The sequence below is a fragment of the Hemibagrus wyckioides genome, linkage group LG16, assembly GCF_019097595.1.
Source record: "Hemibagrus wyckioides isolate EC202008001 linkage group LG16, SWU_Hwy_1.0, whole genome shotgun sequence".
NCBI lineage: Eukaryota > Metazoa > Chordata > Actinopteri > Siluriformes > Bagridae > Hemibagrus > Hemibagrus wyckioides.
The window spans coordinates 5,878,495-5,894,435 of NC_080725.1; the positions used below are offsets into that span (position 1 = coordinate 5,878,495).

The following is a 15,941-nucleotide window of genomic DNA, read 5'->3' on the forward strand; positions in this document are numbered from 1 at the left end:
ACAATAATAAAAAATGAATAATAACCATAATAACAATGTTGTTTATTTAACAATATTTCCAATAATTTCATCTACAGTGTAAGTTTGAAAGATAACACAATCAGCATTTGTGCGTCAACACTATAAATTTCCTGTAGAAACTTAAATCAGCAAAGAGTAAGAGAACATAAACAGTATGTTTACTTCTTATTCTGTAATATTTACTACAGAAGATTAGGCTTGTTAAGAATACATATTGTTGTAATTCATTGTTGTAAAACATTCTGACACACACGTTTTTCATCCTGACAACCGAACATTTAGAACATAGACAAACATGCGTACATTTGTCACAATGGCTACAATAAATGTGTATGTGCAGGAAAGAAAATAGTTTTAAAGCAGAACCTATTGTGAGAGGCTACACTATTATAGTAAGTGTTTAATGCTTCTGTGTTTGTGTTAATTATTAATCATAAAAGAGATAAATGATTCCTCACTTTATAATTATTTTGACCTGTAGGGTGCCTTAACAATTGCATTGCATATTTATGAAACAACCCATGTGCTACAAATATATATATATATATATATATTTTTAGCAGTCCACATAGTCTTGCACCACTTCCCAATTACTGGCCTTATAGACTCACCATCATTTTAAAGTTGTGGCTCAATATCACGTCACACATGTGGAGCACCTACAACTTATAGCAGCACCAGTGGGCTCTTTTTACTGGACTTCCCCACAGGAATCAATCACCAACCCCTATTTGAGTCTCTGCTTTAAGACTTCCTTCATGCTGCACAACAACGTTTTGTGGCCCTTCAGAAGTTGCTGGAGGTAGGCATCATCTAGCCAGTGAAGATACATCGATCAGGCATAACATTATGACCACCTGCCTAATGATGTGTTGGTTCCCCTTTTCCTTCCAAAACAGCCCTGACCCATCGAGGCATGGACTCCACCAGATCCCTGAAGGTGTGCTGTGCTATCTGGCACTAGATATTAGCTGCAGATCCTTTAAGCCCTGTAAGTTGCGACGTGGGGCCTTCATGGGACTCCATACAGGATGCTTTTGATAGGTACTGACCACTGCAGACCGGGAACACCCCACAAAAGCTGCAGTTTTGGAGATGTTCTGATCCAGTGGTCTAGCCATCACAATTTGGCCCATTTTTCCTGCTTCTAACACATCAACTCTGAAGACAAAACGTTCACTTGCTGCCTAATATATCCCACCCACTAACAGGTGCCATGATGAGGAGATCATCAGTGTTATTCACTTCACCTGTCACTGCTCATAATGTTATGCCTGGTCAGTGTATATAAGATGTTCATCCTGAACAAGTGTTCCTGACGACTCCTCTCTACCACATATTTCAAGAGCTTCACCTCTCTACCACATTTTCCAACCTACACCTCCACCAGGGCTAATTACAAGTTCCCATGCACCCTAAGAGCATTTGTCTCACATGCGAGGATATTCTGCTAAACAAGACTCTCTTGTAGCCTCATCTCAACCTTCAACTGCTTCCAAAAAACAAGACACATCTTTAGAGACATCCTTGGGGTGGTGATTAATTACACATTGTGGTGCATGGCCCAACACTACCCTTCATAAGAAATGCTTGTACCATGTCTCAGACACACAAACTCACACTCAGTGAACATACTGTTTCTGGCATCAACATAGTTTCACATAGGATGCTTTCTAACATGTGAGAGCCTTAGCCTGCTCTACACAAAGGTGGAAGCAGTGCTGCAAAGCTCAAACAAGAGGTATAACCATTGCCTCCTTCGCCCTGCTCAGCTAGCGCTTAGTTGGAAAATGTAAATCTCTGGCTTGAATTTGAGCCTGAGAAAGGTGGCTCAAGAAACAGACTCCCTAAGGATACATATGCTGGGTTGAGAAGCTCCAGCAGTATCAGTTTAGCTATTTAGAATCTGGTGCTGAAATCACCTCTGCTAATTAGGTTTCTTTAAGGCTGCTTTGTCACAGTTAAAAGCCCAATACAAATTAAAAGTGATTTACATTACTCACAACTGAGTAAAATCCAACAACAGGGATAAATCAGATGACTTTCATTCACTAGCATAAGGAAAGAGGAAAGAGGAGTTTTTCCTTAGCTTCAGCAAGAGGAAAAACCACCACTCCGTTTTTTTTTTACAGTACTACCTTTCCTCTCTCTCTGAATATTGTTTGATTTTACTCTCTCATGCTTTTATTCTTTCTCTGTGCTGTCAGTCTCTAGCAGGTTTTCTTGTGTGCCTAAAGTTGGGAGATGATGAAGTTTGACATACTGAAGCTGATGTATGGCATATGTGTGCAATTCCAAAATCACACAACTGACAAAATGCTGACTGCCAATTACTTTTACAGGAATGTCAGGTTGACTCACTGCAGGTCAGGAATGCCATATTACAATTATTATATATTACTATTTTTTTCATTTATGTCTGTTTTAAATGCCTATAGTCACTGGTCACATCAGATGGAGGGAATAGAGGCACAATGCTGTTCTTTAATAGAATTAACATCACAAGTAAACAAATTATAGTGTGATTCAGACACTGACAGCATACCAAGAGAATGAAATGTAAAAGCACAAAAGAACAGAATAACTTTCATTCTCGCTGTTCATATGGGGTGACAACAGATATGGTATATGCAAGTCTTTGAATGATGCATATGATTTAAATTTCTAATATAGTCATCTGTTTATATATCATATGAGTACTGGTAGACATTACAATTTAATCTGCTATATACTTTCCCACTGCTTGATTTTAAGAGTCCACACATTGCCAGTAATACAGTGTGACTATTCCATAATAGTGTATTTGTGAAAAGGTATTGATTGATTTTTTTGGCCCATGCACATTAACAGCAGTTTTGATGCCAGCTTGGCCAGCTTATGGCAGTGTCCACACAGAGCCATAGGTCTAGGCTGTCATTGCAGCTAGTAGTGTTTATACTGATCAGCTTCAGGCATAGATGGGCTGTGCTGATTACTGTGTGAGCACTTAGCTCCAAATGACCATCTGTCCCCAAGTCTGCTGATCTCCCTATGACTGCCGAAGGAATGGGAGTCTTTCCAGACATGAAGCCTTTCTTCCGTAAGGTTAGATTGATAGCAGGAAGCATTGGCTATCCCCTCGTTATAGCTCCTTTGGGGAAGACTCTCCTCATCCTGGCACTCCTCACACACAGGGACAGGACACTTCCTAGATAGGGATGAGTAGAAGTCTCTGTGGCCTTCATATCTACGTAAGGGGTAGCTGGTCTCCAAGGAATGTGTACTGCCACCTAGACGGACACTACCACCAAGTCGTTTGGGGGTAAGGGCAAGAGGAGCTGGTAAAGGAGGAGGAGTTGGAGAGTGCTGTCTGTTAGTGGGTTCCAGGTCTGTTATTAAGGTGTCAGCAGTCCACTCTGTAGCCTCCCAGTGGTATGCTGCAGGACAGAGAAAGACTGTTATTATTAAAACTTTCATTTGGCTGTGTAGTGTATCTGTGGAGCTTTACATGTAGCAAAACGAGTATAGATTTAAAAAAAAGTTGCTCAACAGACTTATTTGATATTGTGCAATGTTTACACAATCAAGGTTTGCCCATTCATTACAAAGTGGTTGATTTGTTGCATTAAGATATTTCAAAATATCTTTGTGGTATACTGTGTGGTACAAAACTGGATGGATGGATTTTAGTAGGTAATTTAGTAGGATTTATTTGTTTACTGTTTACCTGTTAGGAGCTACTGGGACAGTTCCCTGCCAGACAACCATAAGGGGTGCTGGCAGGTGATTCGTCATAGCCTGCTTTTTTGTCTGTGTAGTCTCCATGAGTTTTGTGCCACACCCCTCCTGTTGTTCCCCTGTATTGTTGTCCCCAATTACCCTAATGTTCTGTCCTATATATATCAGCCCTTTTGTATCTGTCTTCATCAGTCATTGTTTGTTGGTTTTTGTTTGTTTAGTCAGGCCCTATTATGTTCCTAAATTATGCCCTATTATCTTATATTTTGTTAATCATGTTTTATTTGTCCTGTGTTAGTTTTGTTTTAAGTTATGTTAATAAAGCAGCGCTTTAATTTACCCTACATGTGGGTCTGCTAAACTGTGCGCGGGAGCTTGTGACTACCAGGGAGATCTGTGTTCAATCCCTGCTTTGGGTGGTGTCTCTTGTTTGTTACAGAGTGACTGATCACTTTGAAGCCTCAGCAGGATCACCCAGTGAGTTTCCTGTTTTTTTTTAAGGACTTGTCATGGACTGGCTGATTTGGCGGTGGATGCGGGTTTCTCTGCCCCGTTTCTTCAAGAATGTGCCTCCACTTCTGTTTCACCCGATGATGCTGCTGCACTTATGGTTCCATGGAGGACGTCGCTCAGCACCATGTTTGATGGAGGGCACTTCCAATTTTATTGGACCCTACTGGAAGCGTGGTTCTGCCGTCTTGCTAGCCAAGGATGCCGCTCCACTTCTTGGTTCCATGAAGGATGCCACTCGGCAACCCGAGGGGAGACGCTTCCCCCCTACTGTCCATATAGGATGTCTCTCTGCCCCCCAGGCTTGGCTGAGGACATTACTTGCGATCCTGTTTATTGGTTACAGTGTTCCTCGCTTCTCCTCTTTACACCTTGCTATACCTCTTGCTCACTCCTGGGGCATTCGCTCAGTTAAGCTGGGGGCACTTCTGGAGCCACGCCTTAGAGGGGGGACTATGTCAGGAGCTACTGGGACAGTTCCCTGCCAGACCAGCAGAGGGGGTGCTGGCAGGTGATTCATCATAGCCTGCTTTTTTGTTTGTGTAGTCCTAACATGTTTTGTGCCACACCCCTCCTATTGTTCTGCTTTCCTGCCAGGTCCCCATTTACCCTAATGCTTTATCCAATATATATCAGCGCTTTTATATCTATCCCCATCATCGGTCATTGTTTGTTGGTTTTTGTTGTTTGTTTGGTCAAGCGCTGTTATGTTCCAGGTTCCCATGTTATCGTTATATTTTGTTAATCATGTTTTATTTGTCCAGCGTCCTGTGTTTAGTTATGTTTTGAGTTATGTTATTAAAGCAGCGCTTTAATTTGTCCTGCATGTGGGTATGCTAAACTGCCCATGGGAGCTTGTGACTACCACAGAGATTGGGGTTCGATCCCCACTTCAGACGGTGTCTCCTGTTTGTTACATTATCATTAAAAACCTCCTATTTAGAATTTGTAAGTATTTAGAATTTAATAACAATTTTGATCAAGTATTTATAATTTGATCACTTCTATAAACCATTATATAAAGTTATTGCAACTAAATTGTTTATTACAAAGCAGGCAGCTTACAATTGACAAAGTATTCTTTGACGTATTCAATGCATGTTTGATCCACTTGATGGAGATTTGGATTAACTGTAATCAAACAGAAAAGAAACAAAATGCAACAGACAAATTGTAATAAATGAAACAATACTGTAACAAAATGATTATATAAAACATTTGATAAACTGATTTTAAAAAAGCATCAAAATACTTTTTTAACTGAAATTACTTCACACACAGGAAATAATACTGTATGTACAGTACTGTGCAAAAGCCATTCGGAACAGCTAATGGAATTCTGCAAGACTGCCTTTGAAAAATACTGAATTGCAAAATAATTTTTACATTGAGCAAGTACTAAAACTAAACAGCAAAACAACTGAACTAAAAACTTGATGTATCTACATTTTAAACTCCATAAATTCCCTAAGGTGTAGTTTTCTAAGAAAATCTGCTGCAAGGTTGCTCCAGGCTTCTGGAAAAACTTTCTACAGTTCTTCTGTCTCTCTTACAGACATACATACAACATACAGTAACATCTAAGAACTTTTTTGAATTTTTTTTATTTTTGTTTTAAATAAAAAATGTGACCTATTACTTAATATGGGCTATAAATGAACAAACTACAGATATATTTGCTATAATATTGTAATAAATATAATGTTTAAAAAAAAATTCCCCATCAACATGCTAATATAGTAAAATAGAAAATATAGAATTTATTTTTAAAAATGCCCTTTGAAGAGTAATATACAGCGCACTTTAAAACAAAACTGAGGGTGGGGTGGGAGTTTAGAGATTTTGAAATAAACTACGCGACCTATTGAACTCACAAGTACCATATGCCCATTTCAAGTTCGAGCTTCCTACAGCCACTTCATGCAGCTCATTCGGGACGTTTTTGAATATCCTCCAGGGGGCCATTACATATCGACCCAGCTTCTCCAGCTATGCCAGGGCCCCAATTCGGCGGCTGATTACACGGTCAAGTTCAGGACCATAGCAGCCCAGAGTGTGTGAAATGACCCTGCACTGAAGGCCAATTTCCACAAGAGCCTAAATCCTTCTCTTCAGGCTGAGCTCACTGGTAGGGATGAGGAGACCACTCTAAACCAGTACATTGCAATGGCCGTTCGTTTGGACAATCTGCTCCAAAACTGACCTCATCGAGCTCCCACAGTGACAAGAGTTTTTTTCCAGAGGAATGCCAGTGCCGATTGCACCTCCAACTGTGTTTCTACTACAGTCAGGCAGGACTTCGCTGCTCTGCCTGCCCTGAGAGACCAACCATTCAAAGCCCCAAGATGAGCCTTTCAGTTTCCTTTCAGTTTCTGTTTTCCTGTACAAATACAGTGCTCAGAGTAAATGAGTACACCCCCTTGTACTCATTTAAAAAGTAACATTTTAAGCAGTATCTCAATATACACAAAAACAATCTTCAAAATGTTGACAAGACTAAGTTTTATATAACATCTGTTTAACTTATAACATGAAAGTAAGGTTAATAATACAACTTAGAGAACAAAATTGTCAGTTTTACTCAAATTAGGTAATTAGGTGATGCAAAAATGAGTACACCCCACTGAAAGTCTCTGGAGCAAAGCTAAATAGTTGACTACAAAAGGGTGTTACTTAAAGAAAACCCCTTCCCATTTCATGCTGTCAGCAATGGCACCATGTAGAATAGAAATGTCACAAGACCTGAGAAAGAAAATAATTACTTTACACCAGAAAGTTGAAGGCTACAAGAAGATCAGCAAAGCCTTACTTATCAGTCAGAATACTGTAGCAAAAGTGGTACAAAAATTTTACAAAGATGGAACTGCAACCATCTCACAAAAATGTCCAGGTCGTCCACGGAAGTTAACACCTTGACAGGAGTGTCTACTGATGAGAAGGGGTGAAGAAAATCGGCATGCAAGTTCACTGCAGTTATCTAAAGAAGTAGAAAGCCAAACTGGGGTGACTGCCGTCCACGAAAGAAGCCTCTCCTAAAGTCCAGGCACAAAAAAGCCCAACTAGAGTTTGCCAGGGCCCATGCTGACAAAGAGGAAGACTACTGGGACTCTATACTCTGGAGTGATGAGACCAAGATAAATGTTTTTGGAACTGATGGCTTCAAAACTGTATGGCGTCGCAAAGGTGAGGAATACAAAGAAAAATGCATGGCGCCTACAGTGAAACATGGTGGTGGCAGTGTCCTTATGTGGGGCTGCATGAGTGCTGCTGGTGTCAGGGAGCTGCATTTCATTGACGGCATCATGAATCTCTCACTCCGTGCCCTTGGTCGTCATGCACTTTTCCAGCATGACAATGATCCTAAACACACATCTAAGGTCACTGTTGGATTTCTGAAGAAGAACAGGGTGAAAGTGATTCAGTAGCCAAGTATGTCTCCTGATCTGAACCCAATCGAACACCTATGGGGAATTTTGAAGAGACAAGTTGAGCATCACTCCCAGTCTCTAAAAGAGGTCATTATTGAAGAATGGAAAAAGATAGATGTTGCAAAATGTCGCCAACTTGATCATTCCATGCCTAGAAGACTTGGTGCTGTCATTAAAAATCATGGAGGCCATACAAAGTACTAGATGTAGTAGTTTTTGTTGTGGGGTGTACTCATTTTTGCATCACACTAATTTGAGTAAAACTGAAAAATGTGTATCTAAGTTATATTATTAACCTTACTTCCAGTTATAAGTTAAACAGATGTTGTAATAAACTTAGTCTTGTCAACATTTGGAAATTGTTTTTGTGTTCATTGAAATATTGTTAAAAATGTTACTGTTTTAAAGGGGGTGTACTCATTTACGCTGAGCATTGTACCTCATGTTAATAGCACCCACTCTGTCTCAGCCCTAGTAGACTAGGGGTTGGCCGTCAATCTTATCCACCGCCAGCAGATTGAGGAGCTCCACCTCCTGACCACCACCTGCACAGTTCCCCTGAGGATAACTGCGGTGGACAATCAACCCATAGGAGACGGCCTCACCACTCACCAAACTGTTACCCTCATGCTACAGACAGGACTTTTCCACGTAGAGGAAACCACACTCCTTGTCACCTCCTCGAATGGAAGACGGTGTTCCTGACTGCCAGTGGTCATTTGTTAACAAGGTCTTCAAAGACCTCCTCAACCAGTATGTAATTGTGTACATACATGATATTTTAATTTACTTACAAACTTCCAAAGAGCATGTAGTACATGTGCGTTCAGTGCTGAGCAGACTCCTACAGAACAACTTGCTTGCTAAAGCTGAAAAAAGTGAATTCCACAAGCACACGATTACCTTCTTGGGATATGTCATCAGCGAGCAAGGGGTACAGATGGACAATAGTAAGGTGAGTGCTGTCACAGAATGGCCAAAACCTACCAGTGTCAAGGAGTTACCAAGGTTCCTTGGGTTTGCAAATTTTTATAGGAGGTTCATCCAGAACTATAGTACTGTGGCCGCCCCCCTCACAGCCTTACTTTGTGGAAAACCGAAAAAGGTTCCCTTGCCTGGAACAGTGCAATAGGCCTTCGACCAACTGCCGCAGTGATCCCATATGTTCACTGGGATGTTATGTGATGTTACATATGTTCTGGAGGGGAGGGGGTGTGGCCAGGTAGAGAGAGAGACCTTGTGATCACATACGATAGTGATGTCACACGTATTGCTGTACTACACCGCACACAGGGAGGCAGACCTACGCTGGCACCTAGTGGAGGAAATAATTCAAGCCCAATGCTATGAACTGCCACCCCCTGCGTGTCCTCCCATGCTACAATATGTTCCCAATGCCCTCAGGCAACACACCATGGAATGGGTTCTTACAGCTTACCAAGTTCCAGCTACCCAGGCTTCCAACGAACCACACAGCTTCTCCAGAATGCCTTCTGGTGGCCCTCACTAGCTGTTGACACTAAACGGTACATGGAGACCTGCAGTGTATGTGCTCATGATCTGCTATCTATGGACATATTGCAGTAGAGAGCAGCAACATTGGAGTAAGTTTCTTTCATTGGCCTAGTTTGCCCAGAACTCCCTCACCTGCAAATCATTAGCCTAACTCCAGTGCGTGCTTGGATGCCAGCCACCTTTGTTCCACTGGTCAGGAACCGTCAGATGTCCTTGCCATCAATGACTGGTTCCGGTGTAGTAGAGAAGTCTGGGCGAGCGCCCTTGTGCGCATTCAAAGAACAGTACGCAGCCAGCGCATCCAGGCAAACCATAGGAGACGTTCACACCCATCGTATCAACCCACAAAGAATCTCTGCCTGAGACTACCTTGTTGAAAACTAAGCCTTTATTTGTCACAGTGAAATTCTTTCTTCACATATCCATGATACAGCACCCCTGGAGCAGAGAGGGTTAAGCACCTTGCTCAAGGGCCCAACTGTGGCAACTTGGCAGTGCTGGGGCTTGAACCCCAATATTCAGGTCAATGACCCAAAACCTTAACTACTTAAGTCACCACCACACATATCCCAGCTTATTAGGAAGCCAGGGTCAGCTATGATATGGCACCCCTGGAGTAGGGAGGGTTAAGGACCCAAGAGTGGTAGCTTAGCAGCGCTGGGGCTCGAACCCCCAACCTGCCGATCAGTGACCCAGAGCCATAACCACTTGAGCCACCACATCCCCGATCTTGCATCTCTCATCAGGTTAACCCTGTGACTTCCCAAGTCCAACTGCCAGCCAGCTATCATATTTCACCCATGTTCCATGCCTCCCTCCTCAACCCATCCCAAGCAAGGGCCCCTTCCACATCTACAGACATTTAAACAGTGCACACGCCACTAATCAACGGGAAGTATCGTTAGTTCTACTACATACCAAGCCATTTGTTTTGACATTGTATCTTTGGCATTGTATATGAGTATATGTTTTTTGGATTTATTGCATTTTGTCTTTGCCCTTATTGGATTTGTTTGCCACACTGACTGTGTTTCCTTGTGTAGGACCATTTGCTCTTTTACCTGGATTTATTGCTCTTTGTCCTTGCCCTTATTGGATTTGTTAGCCATTCTGACTTTGTTTTCTGGTTTTTTGGACTTTGTGCCTGTTTTGTTGACCTGCCTTCTGCCTTGCTGTTTTTTGGATTATCAAAAGTGGTGCATAGAGCTACATATCTTAGCTGTTTCTCCACAAAAGTAATCATTTAATTATTCATTTATCATTTTATGTTATCATTTTACTATTTTACTTTATATATTTTAAAGCTTGTATTTTCAATGGACGTTTTTGTTATTCTTGAATTAAATCTTTAAATGACCCTGCTACAAAAGTATTAAAATAAAACACTCTCAGAAAAGCATACAGGAAATATAATAAAATGTGTCTTAAAACACTCCTTCCATTTTGACTTTCTGGAAGCACACTGTAAGTGTGTCACAGTTTTAGAATAGATTCTGTTAATGTGTCTTTAAATAAATAAATAAATAAATAAACAAACAAACAATAATACCCTAAATAACAGTTTCTCAATTAAGAGATACTGCTATTGTGTTACACCCTGACTGCTGAACTTATTGATATACAGCAGGTGTTGTATTACTAATATTTATATATTATTAAAATGAAAAGACAGCAGTCAAAAAATAGATATCATCATACCTTCTTTTTCAGCGTTGTCCACTGCATCATTGACCCGCCGTATCACTGTCACAATGGAAGCTAATTTGAGGTTTAAGCAAACAACAAATCAAACACAAACAAATCAAATAAAGGACTTTAAATAATTTATTACACCCTAGTAGATTTGTCAGCTAGCCAGGATAAACATGTTATGATTTACATTTAATCAGGAGCCATGCTATGACTGCTTGTTTTTCCAAACAGTATTACCACTGATCCTCTACTATTGACTGAAATATCAGTATAGTTCACCCTAATTGACAGAATAATTAATGAATATAATGTTGAGTTAGGGTTGAGGTTAGGCTGTGAGTCATCTTAATGCTCTACTATCCTTTGTGCTTGGAGCTTTGTGTACTTGTGACGCACATTCTTCTGCTATGACTGATCCCACATGGAGGTTTGTTTTCCTTCAACAGTGTCACCTTTGCCTTGCTCAGTAGAGACCTAAATCTAAATTTAGATTTCTGTAAAGTTGCTTTGTGATATCTATTCTTAAAAACATTATACAGATAAAGCTAAATAGAATTGTATGTATTCTCAACACCGGTGCTGAGAGCTACAACATTTTTGCAGTACAGTGAAGTTGTTCAATAGAACACCTGTTTGCTTTCTACACTTAACCTTACTTGCTGCAATAGTTGCTGTGATTATTAGCACATAAATGGCAGGTGGAACATGTCAATTTCATTAAGATGTAATTGTTTTAAGGCAGCTTTGTTGGCATCATATGTACCTACAATGTCTACAGGAAGTTGATAAAGGCTAATGTGGTGGGTTTGATGGGAACTGGTATGAATGGGGTTTACTACAGAAGATGTATAGTTGATATGCTGAATGTAGCCTCACCGTCATCACAGAAGTCAGATCTAACAGAATGAGCTTCACTTGTACTGCTATCTGAAAAACAAGAGGCCTCTTCTGTTGTACTATTGGACTCTACAGAGGAGTAGAAGTTATACACACAGACAAATTAGACTACAAGTGTTTTTACTGAACTGTTTATGCTTATGTGTCTTACACACACACACACACACTGTTTGATGATATGCTCCTAGACCTAGTTATTGCTTTACTGTCGTATGCTTCTGCATATTTTATTCCTTACTTAATAAAACACAAGTAAACACTGTAAACACAGAAAATCTGTCTCTTAGCTAGACTACACACACTATTTATATTATGTCTTTGTGCTCTCGGCTATGTAAAGAAATCTTAATCAAATTTCACATCCAAATCTACTAATTGCTTTGCCATAATTTCAGTTTATGCACAACAATATTTCATATAGTGGTTAGCGCAATTTTTGCTCAGTTTATAGCAGCACCTCATAGACTAGCAGCATGTAACAGTTATATAAAATAAAATTTATTCTAAAAACCCAAGACCAAAAAAGACTATAAAACATGACAGTATGAAGCAGGAGAAATCATCATATTATTATTTTGGCAAGGAACCAGTAAACGTAATGCCTCTAATGTAATTTTGTGCGCTTCTGATTCATTAGTGGAGCTAGATGATAAAGGATTTCATTATTTCTTCACTTGCTCTTAAAACAAAGCTTTTTATTCTCTTTTTCAATTATTAAAAGATTTTCTTTATCTATGCGAAGTGAGGGTCAAATATATGTGTGTGAAGTGTACATATTCATGTGATCTCTTTACCCCATTTTGTGTCCATTTCCTGTCCATCTGCCCGATGACAGATGTTTCTGTCTTGCCATTTTAGCGCCTGAGCTTCATATTCTTCATTCTCATTTTCATCATCATCATCATCTTCTTCGTCATCATCCTCCCAAGGAGGTTTGCAGAGAGGGAAGTTAGGCAACAACGAGGGCAGATTTGGAGCAACGCTACACACAGCCACTCCTCTTCTAGATATGCCTAGATTGTGTGACGTTATCTGAAATGTAGCCATTGGGGGTGGGCAAGAGACGGTGGCCAGAGCATGCTTTTCTGCTGTTTTCTCGCCCTGACACCGAGGTGCTGTGTAAGCAGTAGGGCGCACCATAACCTGCGGAGGTCCTCCAGTGCCCTCGGCACCTGCACACATTTCACGTAGAGGATAGCCATTCTCTGTGGAGATCCCTGCTGACTCAGCGCTCACCCAGTCCTTGCGTAGCAGCTTCTTATGGAAAACAGCCAGCAGCACGAGAAGCACAAACACCACGAAAAGCAAAACACCAATGCCAATCACTTCCGCAGGGCCAATGTAGGACAAGATCTCGGCCTGTGTTCCTACTACACCTGTTGATGGCTGCCCACAGAACTGGCCCTCGAAGCCAGCTGTGCAGTTGCAGTAGAATCCACCGAATGTGTTCACACAAGTGCCGCCATTCTCACACTCCTCCCGCTCACACTCGTTCACATCCTCATCGCATCTGTGTTAATTCAGAGAGTCGTTAATCAGTGAGTCATTTTGCTCTTTCACAATTGTCATTTTTGTATAACGAGACCAAGGGTAATATTTTCTTTAAGTTATTCATGATTAAGAGAATTTCTAATCATATAAGCAATTTATAAGCTGACCATACAGTTTAAAAGCCATGTAGAAGATGTGAAAAATGTTATATTTTATTGAGACTGCATTCACAAGACTTTAAAACCCTTAATTTTAGCTTTAAAATTGCAGCTTTTAATCACACACAATCTGTAAAACTAAACTGGCAGATAACTGTAGTATTGTGTTAAATAAAGTTATTATATATTTGTGTGTGTGTGTGTGTGTGTGCATTAAATAAGATTGAACACCTGACTGAGAATTTTGCTTTGTGACTTGTGAGATGAAAAGCATTTCCTTACTTTTGCACAGCAATGCTGCCCTCTTATGGAAGAGCTTTTTCTACAAAGCCCACAGACTGTGACTTATTATAAAAGCAGTCCCACATGGCCCTAATTACTGTAATATCCATCAATAATTATAACCAGCCATAATGACATTATGCGGGACTTAATTAAGAATAACTGTTACATGACCAATCACAAATTAAAATACAATGAGGCATTTGTATTCAGTGGATGTCTGAGAGAGAGAGAGAGAGAGAGAGAGAGAGAGAGTGTGTGTGTGTGTGTGTGTGCGTGTGTGTGTGTGTGCTGTCTGTGTAAAGGTACGGTTTGATTACTCAAAGATGAGTCTTACATGAGTCCGGTGAAGCCTTTTGGGCAGCCACAAAGGAAAGTGCTGCCCACAGCTTTACACTCTCCTCTATTCCGACATGGTGTGGGGACACAAGATGAGACCTCCGTCTCACAGAGCATACCAGTGTACTGTGGTGGGCAGCTGCAGGAAAATGCTGAGGGACCATGCCCATGAAGAACAGCAATTATGACAAGCAATCTTTCATCAGTCAGTTATTAACATTAAATACAATTACTTAACCAAATCACCGAATACAACACATCAATTTTATCACGTTCTCAAATGTTGTTGATCTTTCAGCTGCTCCCTGCAGGTGAGGGGTCAAAACAACTTAGCACAGGTCTTATGCCAGATGCCCTTCCTGACACAACCCTCCCCATTTTTATCCAGGCTTGGGACTAGCACTGCATCTAGTGGCTAGGGTTTGGGCACAGGCTGGGAATCAAACCCAGACCTTCCACATGGTAGGCGAGAAACCTACCACTGAGCCACCAGTGCCCTATCACATGTTCTTGAATAAAAATTCAAAAGATGTATATAATTGTACAAAATCCCATTTAGTTTCATGCTTTGATCACATCTTACTGCCTGAAAGCTTCCACTGCAGCATTTAACATCAGAAGAAAGTGTGAACTGGCCTCTTCGACACACATATGCTTATAAATGCCCCTGTCACTACCAACCTCCCCACACCAAGAGCACTGACATTTATTGGTCTCTTAGACTCCTGGCTATGGGAGATGTGGGCACAATGTCATTAGGGAGAATGCGTTTTGTTGTGCCCCTGTAGAGCCCTTGATTAGAGCTTGTTTTAATCTTTTATTATTATCCCTATGCTTACAGAGGTCAATTCTAAAATCTTTTTTTTCCTTAATAGGTTTAGGATACATTCATGATATTTGTTTTGTAATATATTTTAACTGATTTTAGATGAAATGCCATTTGTTCTAATTTGTTTTGATTTTTAAATGTTATCATGGGTGAATTGCTCAAAAATCAGCAAATGGGGTTTCACTTTTAGATATAAATAGTTAATAATTAGATTATTAGATTAGACTATTAAATTAGATTAGATAGGAATTGTTAATAATTTATTTATTGACTAAATCTTGTTTATTTCTCACCTAAGAACTTTTGTCAGTTCACAGGAAATGTGTGTTCAATTTAATCCACTACTACCGAACCTAAAAAATGAATATCACAAACCAAAACCTTTTAGAGCTATTAAATGACACACTTTTCTACATATTTTACCTCCGGAGAGCAGGCTATTGCAGGTGGCACCGTTCTGGCACAATGCCCCAAGGCAAGGGTTAGGGTACAGCATGCAGCCCATCTTCACCCCACTGATGGCTGTTAATTCACCATAGCGGTTCCTCTTAGTCTGTAGTGGCAGCTCATTGCCATTCAGTGTTACAGCACTCAGGCAGCCCTGGAAACCATCATATGGCCGGGAGTGCCTGAGCCCACCACTCTGTGTCACCTGGGCCCCAAAAAACAGTGAACTATTGGTGCCATGTGGCCAAAGATGAACAGGGACCTGGGCATCATGCCAGCGCTCTACATAGCTGTCATCCAGTGAGAGCAGTGTATAGTTGTAAGTCAGATCCAGGGCCACAGCATGCCACGCACCATCATTTATGGCATGCCCAGAGATGCCCAGCACATCCAGGCTATTTGTACAGTCCAACTGGAACCAGAGGCGCCCTTCCTCAATCTGAATGAACAGTATGACAGAGTGTGAGTGAGATGAAATAGCTGAGTAGGCATTGCAGAAAGCACATTCTAGATGGTAGTGTGATAAGCCATCAGAATCCTAAATGCAGTTGTATTGATTTGTCCAGATGTTTCACTAAATTTGACTTTGTTTGCATCATTATAAAGAAAAACATA

The 15,941-nt window shown here is 40.7% G+C and overlaps 1 protein-coding gene across 1 annotated transcript in view; it reads right to left on the bottom strand.

Moving 5' to 3' along the window:
* Positions 1 to 601: 601 nt before the first annotated feature.
* Positions 602 to 15,941, bottom strand: part of LOC131366674 (protocadherin Fat 3) — a 49,982-nt gene continuing 34,642 nt past the window's right edge. Inside the window, exons 23-29 of the mRNA XM_058411320.1 lie at positions 15,303 to 15,765; positions 14,049 to 14,202; positions 12,575 to 13,290; positions 11,760 to 11,849; positions 10,890 to 10,949; positions 5,314 to 5,379; positions 602 to 3,437 (exon numbers count right to left, since the gene is read on the bottom strand). Of these exons, the coding sequence (XP_058267303.1) occupies positions 2,944 to 3,437; positions 5,314 to 5,379; positions 10,890 to 10,949; positions 11,760 to 11,849; positions 12,575 to 13,290; positions 14,049 to 14,202; positions 15,303 to 15,765 (2,043 nt within the window). The 3' untranslated portion in view covers positions 602 to 2,943. The remainder of the gene's footprint in view (positions 3,438 to 5,313; positions 5,380 to 10,889; positions 10,950 to 11,759; positions 11,850 to 12,574; positions 13,291 to 14,048; positions 14,203 to 15,302; positions 15,766 to 15,941) is intronic.